Here is a 10,019-nt window from a genome sequence, read left to right on the forward strand (position 1 = left end):
CAGCACCCTGTGACCTTCTCCCCCCACCCCTGACAGCACCCTGTGACCTCTCCCCCTTCCCCAGCAGCACCCCGTGACCTTCTCCCCCACCCCTGACAGCACCCTGTGACCTCTTCCCCGGCAGCACCCCGTGACCTTCTCCCCCCACCCCTGACTGCAGCCTGTGACCTCTCCCCATTCCCCGGCAGCACCCCGTGACCTTCTCCCCCCACCCCTGACAGCACCCTGTGACCTTTCCCCGGCAGCACCCCATGACCTTCTCCCCCCACCTCTGACAGCACCCTGTGACCTCTCCCCCTTCCCCGGCAGCACCCCGTGACCTTCTCCCCCACCCCTGACAGCACCCTGTGACCTCTTCCCCGGCAGCACCCCGTGACCTTCTCCCCCCCACCCCTGACTGCAGCCTGTGACCTCTCCCCATTCCCCGGCAGCACCCCGTGACCTTCTCCCCCCACCCCTGACAGCACCGTGACCTCTCTACCTTCCCCGGCAGCACCCCGTGACCTTCTCCCCCCACCCCTGACTGCACCCTGTGACCTCTCCCTCTTCCCGGCAGCACCCCGTGGCCTTCTCCCCCCCACCCCTGACAGCACCCTGTGACCTCTCCCCCTTCCCCAGCAGCACCCCGTGACCTTCTCCCCCCACCCCTGACAGCACCCAGTGACCTTTCCTTCTTACTCCCCAGCAGCACCTAGTGACCTCTCCCCCCCCCAGCAGCACCCAGTGTCCTCCCCCACCCCTTGGCAGCACCCAGTGACCTCTCCTTCTTACCCCCCAGCAGCACCTAGTGACCTCTCCCCCCAGCAGCACCCAGTGTCCTCCCCCATCCCTTGGCAGCACCCAGTGACCTCTTCCTTCCCCACAGCAGCAACTAGTGACCCCCCCCCAACCATCTCCCCCCAGCTCCCAGTGACCACCCACTCCTTGGCATAACCTAGTGACCCCTCCCTCTAGGAGCACCCAGTGACCTCTTTCTATGCCCAGCAGTATCCTGTGACCTCTCCATCCCTCCCCCCCCCCCCCCCCCCCGCAACACCCAGTGACATTTCCCTACACCCTGGAAGCACAAAGTGACCCTTTCCCACTCTTACAGAGACCACAGTGACCTCTTCCCACCCACCCCCATCAGCCACCTCAACCACTCTCTTCCCCCAGCAGCAGCCACAATGACCTCTCACACCTCCCAGCAGCACCCACTGGTGAACTTTCTCACCTTGACGCCTCCCACAGGTGACAGGATATCTGCATTTGATCTGTTCTGACATGGTATCTGCATTTGATCTGTTCTGACATGGTATCTGCATTTGATTTGTAGGGGACATGGTGCATGCAATTGAGCTGTGGGAACAGAATATCTGCATTTGATCTGTGGGGGACATGAATGATACCTGCATCTCATCTGTGGGGACATGGTATCTGCATTTGATCTGTGGGGACATGGTATCTGCATTTGATCTGTGGGGAAATGGTATCTGCATTTGATCTGTGGGGAAATGGTATCTGCATTTGATCTGTGGGGAAATGGTATCTGCATTTGATCTGTGGGGAAATGGTATCTGCATTTGATCTGTGGGGAAATGGTATCTGCATTTGATCTGTGGGGAAATGGTATCTGCATTTGATCTGTGGGGAAATGGTATCTGCATTTGATCTGTGGGGAAATGCTATCTGCATTTGATCTGTGGGGACATGGTATCTGCATTTGATCTGTGGGGACATGGTATCTGCATTTGATCTGTGGGGACATGGTATCTGCATTTGATCTGTGGGGACATGGTATCTGCATTTGATCTGTGGGGACATGGTATCTGCATTTGATCTGTGGGGACATGGTATCTGCATTTGATCTGTGGGGGACATGAATGATACCTGCATCTCATCTGTGGGGAAATGGTATCTGCATTTGATCTGTGGGGAAATGGTATCTGCATTTGATCTGTGGGGACATGGTATCTGCGTTTGATCTGTGGGGACATGGTATCTGCGTTTGATCTGTGGGGAAATGGTATCTGCATTTGATCTGTGGGGACATGGTATCTGCGTTTGATCTGTGGGGAAATGGTATCTGCGTTTGATCTGTGGGGAAATGGTATCTGCATTTGATCTGTGGGGACATGGTATCTGCATTTGATCTGTGGGGGACATGAATGATACCTGCATCTCATCTGTGGGGAAATGGTATCTGCATTTGATCTGTGGGGAAATGGTATCTGCATTTGATCTGTGGGGACATGGTATCTGCGTTTGATCTGTGGGGAAATGGTATCTGCGTTTGATCTGTGGGGAAATGGTATCTGCATTTGATCTGTGGGGACATGGTATCTGCGTTTGATCTGTGGGGAAATGGTATCTGCGTTTGATCTGTGGGGAAATGGTATCTGCATTTGATCTGTGGGGACATGGTATCTGCATTTGATCTGTGGGGGACATGAATGATACCTGCATCTCATCTGTGGGGAAATGGTATCTGCATTTTATCTGTGGGGAAATGGTATCTACATTTGATCTATGGGGACATGGTATCTGCATTTGATCTGTGGGGAAATGGTGTCTGCATCTGATCAGTGGGGACATGGTAACTGCATTGGATTTGTGGGGACATGATATATCCAAACATGTTTTGAAGTGGCCATGTTATCTGCTAATTTGGCTGTTTTTATTTAATGACATTTTCATGGCATTATATCAAATGGGATGTGTTGTAGTTGATAAACTGCAATAAACGTAATTGCATATTCTATACTGTTTGGTACTGGGCCATTTAAAAATAGCAGGAAGCGCATTTGATGGACCCAGTTCAAATAAGAAGTACATGGAAAGTAAATATTAATATTGTAGCATTTCAGTGTCCTGATACACCCACTCCAGTCCTAGCCTAACTGGTGGTAACCTATTTACATATCCCATAATGCTTGTGAAAAAGTGTTCTGAAATGAAGACCGTCTTGCTTGATGATTTGATTCTGCAATGTGAATGATATGATACCTTACATTGTTCTGTGGGGACACGATGTTGGGACTTGTAGTGCGCGTGCGGGTTTTTTTTTTTTTTTTTTTGAGGCACATAGTGGCAGCATGTGCTGTATGGCATACAGAGCTGGATCATCCACAAGGCAGCTGCCTAGGGCCTGGTGCGAGTCTAGGGGCCTGGTGGATGCAAGGTCCCACCAAACCTACCTAAATAAGCCAGGAGACCATCGGTGTATTTATTATTGTGTGTGTGTGTGTGTGTGTGTGGCGGGGGAGGCACTGAAGGATGTCTTGCCTGGAGTGACGAAAAGGCTAGAAGCGCCCCTGGATCTGGCTCTCCGATTAGAAAGATCTGTCTCTTTGTTGATCTGCTATCACTAGATGTATGGGCACCACTTGTCTTCAGTTAACTGTTTGCAGTCTCAGAAGGATGTCTCTTCTAAAGACAATGCACACAAAAAAACAAACAAACAAACAAAAAAACATGCAAACTAATTTGTTGCAGTGTGTGGCATATGGTCTGAGCACTGACATGCTGACCCCCACCCCTTTAACCTCTGCAGCAATGCTGCCAGCACTCATACATCGGTTTGTAAAAGTTGACCTCTGAATATCATGTTGAAATGTGTGCTCAACTTTTTTAGTTGAGCATGGTGAGGCCTGTTCTGGTTAAAACTTTTTCAAACTACTGTATGGTCTTGGTCACCGTGCTGCAGCTCAGGGTGTTGCCAATCTACTTATAGCTTAGGCCAGCTTTATGTACAGCAATTTTTTATTTTTTTTTAAGATCCTTAGAGAGCTCTCTGCCATGAGGTACAATGTTGAACTTCCAGTAACCAGTATAAGAAAGTATGAGAGCAATGACACCAAATTTAACACATATGCTACCCATCCACAACCGAAACCTTGCAACACTAACAACTAACATGACCCCAGAGTGGGGGAAATGTCTAATTGGGAAGAATTTTGACATTGTTCACTTAGGGGTGTACTCCCCTTTGTTGCCAGCAGTTTAGACATTAAAGGCTGTGTGTTGAGTTATTTTGATTGCCCAACAAAATTACAATATTATATAATCTATAAACTAAATACTTAACATTGTATCATAATGGCATATCTTCAGTGTTGCCCCATGAAAAGATATAATAATGACATTTACAAAAAAATTGTAACAAGTGCACTTATGTCCACTTTTCAGCAACATGTATCAATCTGTAACAGTGATGTGCTGATAAAAATAGTATCGACAGTGTTTTTTTAAAACAATGTAATGTTAAAAGGTGGGAATTTAAAGAGAGTCTGAAGTGAGAATAGTTATTTTTACTTGCTAGTTTGGTTAAGAAGTATAAGAAGAGGTGAAAAGCTGCATTCCAGCCGCAAAACGAAGGGTTTAGACCCCCTAAAACCCCAGGGGGAAATCTGGGCAGCGCTTCCTGAAAGAGGTAGAGCTTAGTGCTGCAGCTCTGCCTCTAACGAAGTCAATCACCGTCTTTCCCCGCCCCTCTCAATCTTCCTTCACAGAGAGGTGCGGGGAGAAACAGATCTACGGGCAGATTGACTTCAGTGAGGCAGAGCTACAGCTCAAAGCTCTGCCTCCCCAGGCAGCAAAATCCACGACTTTGAAAGTCGTGGATGTTGGCCGAGGGATTTGGGGGGCCTAAACCCTTCGTTTTGCCACGGGAATGTGACGTTTCACCTCTTACACTTCTTAAGCGAACTAGAAGGAAAAAAAAATAACTATTCTCGCTTCAGAGTCTTTTTAAACATTGCCAGTGTGACTATATAAAAGGCGGCTTCCTTTATTCAACTTTAACCTAATGCACATGATTTACTTAGATGCCTTGAGTTCAGCAATCAAATTATCCCGTGAAGCTTGATTTACATCATAAAATATATACATTAGGTACTAAGACTTGGCAATGTTCACCTACATCATATCAGACCACAGTGAGATGCTGAAAGATTAGTGGGTTAAAAGTTGTACCTGCATAAAGAACTTTAATTTTAAAGAGTAACTGTTAGCCCCCAAAATGAAATTTAAATCTCTATGGCAATGTTTTATTTACTATTTAAGTGAGCCAAAAAGGCAATGCAGAAGTTAAAAATCAATCTATTTTTTTTACTATGTAGCCTTTTCCCCAAGCTCCGGACGCAAAGCCGCATATCAGATACTGATGAGCATGCCTATGTCTGCCCGACCCCCTCTCCCCCCCAGGAGCCGATATATTCGCACCACAAACAGCTGACCGCTCTGACACGGAGAGAGAGCGGGAGCACTTCCAGCGCCGCCACCGCAGAGCAGCCGCCGCCGTGCATCTCTCTCACATGTGACTCGGCGGCAGCGCTGGAAGTGCTCCCGCTCTTTCTCCGTGTCAGAGCAGTCAGCTGTTTGTGGTGCGAATATATCGGCACCTGGTCCTGGGGGGGAGAGGGGGGGTCGGGCAGACATAGGCATGCTCTGCATGCTCATCAGTATCTGATATGCGGCTTTGCGTCCGGAGCTTGGGGAAAAGGCTACATAGTAAAAAAAATAGATTGATTTTTAACTTCTGCATTGCCTTTTTGGCTCACTTAAATAGTAAATAAAACATTGCCATAGAGATTTAAATTTCATTTTGGGGGCTAACAGTTACTCTTTAAAGCGAACCTGAACTGAAAATAAACTTACGAGATAATTTATTGTATGTGCAGTATTAATGGAAAATAGAACTGAGATTTTTATTTTCAGTTTTAAGACCTCATATTGAAAAACAAATTCTAAGCAGCAGCCATGATAAGTCTGATGTAAAATTTGCTTTGTTAAGCAGAAAAAGTAGAAGCAGTAGAGTGTTGTACCGTGACAGCCATCAGAAAAAGGAATTTAAAATCAGGATGAGACCATTTATGGGCTAACTTATAAAGGAGTAAACCTTCTCAAGCTAACTCCGTTACTTAGAAATTAGCCAATAAATGGTATCATTCGGATTCAAAAATTCTTGCTTGAGCTGCAAAACAGAAAAAATAACCCTCTAAACTTTCCAGCACTAAACCTCATCAGTAATGTTCCAGGTATAGGTTTTTGGCTTCTATTTACTTTTCAGGACAGCGGGCTGAATTGATAAGCTGTTCAACAAGCTTGAGAAAACAGAAAGAGACTTTGGACAATTTCTTATTAGGACTACTACTAGATCTACCCAGGTTAATCTCACCATGTCACCTGTCAGTTCAAGTATGCTTTAAACAAATCAAGGACAGTGTGGATATAGTAACAAAACAAAAACAAACAAAAAAATAAAAATAAATCACACACCTCAGTGTGGCCAAATTCATGGAGCTACAAGTATTATTGCACATTCCCTAAGCTTACAAAAACCATTTCTGTGGTCTGACAGGAATCAGGCCAGAACTTTAAACTCGTGTCTTGTAATGATCTCCACTTTAGTAAACTTTGGTAAATCAGGTCAAAGGGTTGCATAACAAAAAACACTTCTGATTTTTCTGAATTGTCCTTTAACAAGCATATTCTCTGAATACATATAATAAATACAGTAACCGCCAATATAATACCTGCAGATCCAATATTCTATCACAGCTTTCATGAATAAGGCAAACGTTCATACAATTATTTAGTTTAATGCTGTAAAAATACAGAATATAAAGCACAGTTCACCTTTTGTGCTAGGTTTAAAAGCACCTGAAATTCCACAAAGCAAATTACAAATAGAAAAAGAAATACAGGGTAAGAAAAATCCCAAAATTCTTCATGCTTATTTCATGAACATTCGTCTTAGAAATCAGCACACGAAAATATGTAAATAAATAGATTGGACTTTCATGAAACTAAGTCTTGAGATTGTCTGGAATGACAAGTACATTGGTGACAACTGGTGCAGACAGTCGGTTGTGGGCAAAGTGCAGAGGATGCTACTGGTGTCACCATGACATCATCGCTGAAGAGACTTTAGTGTGGATCGCAAGGGAATTGTGACGGTCTACATACAGTACCGATGAGATCTTTTCACTGGATGATCAATTACTACTGAACTGAATAAGCAGAGCAGTAAAATAATCTGTACAAAAATCTTGAACTTGAAGATGTGACCAGGAATGCCTTAAAGTTGCATGATCACATTTTGTATTGTGAGTGTTGTGGATGAAACACAAATAGCTTTACAATCCCTTTGATGATGAAAGAAAGTTAAGAGCTTTTTTCCAAAGGTTACAAGCTAGAATGCATGGAAGTCTGAAAGTTTCCACTGGTGCATATAGTCATGTTTAAAAGCACCCAAAAAGGCCTGAGGCTTAAGGCACAGAGTCAAAATATCAGTAAGTGAGCACATCTGAATTTTAAGGCTTCATTTCCGAGGTTTGATAAAGGTTGGAAGTGCTCCTCTTGCTGTTAGGCCTTCAAAGCGCTTGTATGTGTAGTTGATGAAGACCCAATCCTTGTTCTTAAAGTCTGCATCAGGATGAGTAGTAGGAGCTGAGGATAAACAATGAGAATTAGAGTCAGGAAAACAAAAAAAATCTCCTCTAGTGCTAGCATATATACTAGAGTATAAGCTGAGTTTTTGAGACTAAAAAAGTGGCCTAAAGTTGGAGCTTATACCAGAGACTCCTCCCCCCCCTCCTCCACCAGAGCACCAGCAACTGCAATATAGGAAATACAGCTGAGTTGTGATGGCTCTGTGCCCCCACCCCCAAAATGCGCAGAGCGCTGTTAGAGTTGTCTTGTGCTGTGCTCACTGAGACATAACTAGATTGCAGTGTGTGCCGCCACCCCCCCAGCTTTCAACCCCCCCCCCCCCCTTCCCCACAACTCTGGAACAGAATGTGCAGACCGGCCAATTCCAGTTAAGTATTAATCTGTGAAAGAAGAAGGAAGCAGGGCACCACCCAAATGGCTATTTCCATGTGGGTTTCATCAAAGTGTGACACAAATGTTCATGTCTTAGCACACACTGCTATGCACAAACATTTGAATGCCAATTTGATGCAACCTTCATGGAAATAGCCATTTGGATGGTGCCCTTCTTCCTTGTCTGACAGCGAAAAATAAGCAATACAGCTGAGCTGTGAGGGCTGCCCCTGCCCCCACCCCCCTCCTCCGGCTATGCAAAGAGCATTGTGGGCCCCATCTTGTGCTGTGTTCACTGAGGCAGAACTAGAGGGCCGTTTGTGCCGCTCACTGATGCAACCCATGTGGAAATAAAGTCATTTGGATGGTGCCCGGCTTCCTTCTTGTTTGACTGATGAAAGATTAACAGAGATTAGCCTGCTTGGCGACAGCTCACCCAATCTGTATTCCACCAGCTGTGCTGAACAAGAGGGTAAGTGTAAAGGTGGCCATACATCAGGCGACTTGGCGGCCGATCATCCATTTGATTTGATTATTATAATCAGTTTGGATGAAAATCAGTGCCGCCAAGTGCATGCCCGCCCGACAATGCTACCAATTTCAGGAAGCAAATTGGTTGCATTGTCGGTCACTGCAAGATGTTGGCTCTACTTGCTCCATCGGATGCGCGGTGAGAACGATGTGAAATTTCACGATGGTCGACAAATGTGGTGAAACTCCCGGCATTGTCCCTCTTATGAACCTAAGAGACAAGTAAACTGGAAGCAATTTGAGACAAACCAAATATAACACTAAAATAACATGAGTAAAGCACATGACTAACAAATGTCATCATGCAGAATACAATAACACTACTGCTGAGGTCTAGAACTCACCCATTGGTTTAAGAATGTCAGAATCTGGAAATTCATCAAAATTTGACGTGTCATCGATGCTCTTTATTTCAATGGGTATTGCAGCAGGTCTTTCCCTATAAATTAAAAGCAAGGTTTTTTTGTCATTACTAAAGTTTGGTAATAGTTTGTGTACCAGTTTATTGTAAGATTATTTTAGACCAGTTTACTGTAAGATTATTTTAGACCATCAACAGAAAACCTATACAGGTCAGAGACAGAAAGTCCTACAAACAAAGTATGCAATATATACAGGCATAAACTTATGTTTACCCAACATACTATTAAAATCCATAAATCATTACATTCATAGAAGCATTTAACGCAAGCAGATTTAGAATCATCCCTCTTAAGTTTTTTCTGCTGTCTAGTACAGATAGATTTTGATTGGCCAATTTTACCACTTCCATGTGGTATGAGAGCTTACCTACAAAATCTATTCATAGTATTTAGTCTGTTGGCCTTCATACTACAAGGAGATGGTGAAAACCATTAGGGGACAGCTGCCATATGTGGGGGCGTCACAAGGCCGAAAAATTTCATGGTGCGGTTTATGGTGGCCAATAGATCTCTCTACAATCAGAGTGAGACAATCAGATTAAAGTCCCCTCTACACCATTCAATTGCAGGCACGATCGATCAAATTCGATTAGATTGATTATGGCTAGTGTTCAATGTAAATCGATCACACGACCGATCAAATACTGGTCGGATATGTCGGATTTAATCGATCGCGCCTGAAATTGAATGGCGTAGAGGGGACTTGAGATCTGTCTCCTGGATGAATGGCCACCACAATCACTACATGTATGGCCACAGAAGTGTGAAAAAAAGAAAGCAATACTCTGTGAAGGGCAACAGAGGACAGGAAAAAAAGCTGGAGGGCAGTGTATGCAATTGAGATTTTCTGATTGCATGATTGTTACAGCTGTGTCTCAGAATTAATGAATCAAAAAGATAATTCAGAATGGCAATGAACGTTATTCCTCTCATAACATTTCCTTAGAAGGGAGTGTAGCAATTTAATTACAGTGAAAAATATGGTTGCAAAGACTTAGTATTCTGTGCAATACTACAATAATACAATGCACCACTACGCTGGTGTCCCTCTTCTCACTTAGCATCCCTACACAGAATACACATATACAGAGAGTGAGCCAGGCATATAAGCAACAGCACTTCTGGTTCACCACTATGGTGTTCTCCAAGCTAAATATCATATATAAAAATGTAACTTTTACTTCAGTGTTAAAACTCAAAGTGGGGGTCACTGCTTACACAAAAGTAGAACATGTATAAAATACCAGAGTAATCCACACG

At 44.3% G+C, this 10,019-nt stretch overlaps 1 protein-coding gene across 1 annotated transcript in view; it reads right to left on the reverse strand.

The window, feature by feature from the left end:
- Positions 1 to 6,565: 6,565 nt before the first annotated feature.
- Positions 6,566 to 10,019, reverse strand: part of LOC137544478 (serine/threonine-protein kinase 38) — a 108,101-nt gene continuing 104,647 nt past the window's right edge. Inside the window, exons 13-14 of the mRNA XM_068265566.1 lie at positions 8,682 to 8,776; positions 6,566 to 7,431 (exon numbers count right to left, since the gene is read on the reverse strand). Of these exons, the coding sequence (XP_068121667.1) occupies positions 7,304 to 7,431; positions 8,682 to 8,776 (223 nt within the window). The 3' untranslated portion in view covers positions 6,566 to 7,303. The remainder of the gene's footprint in view (positions 7,432 to 8,681; positions 8,777 to 10,019) is intronic.

This window comes from Hyperolius riggenbachi, chromosome 2, assembly GCF_040937935.1.
Source record: "Hyperolius riggenbachi isolate aHypRig1 chromosome 2, aHypRig1.pri, whole genome shotgun sequence".
Classification (NCBI taxonomy): Eukaryota; Metazoa; Chordata; class Amphibia; order Anura; family Hyperoliidae; genus Hyperolius; species Hyperolius riggenbachi.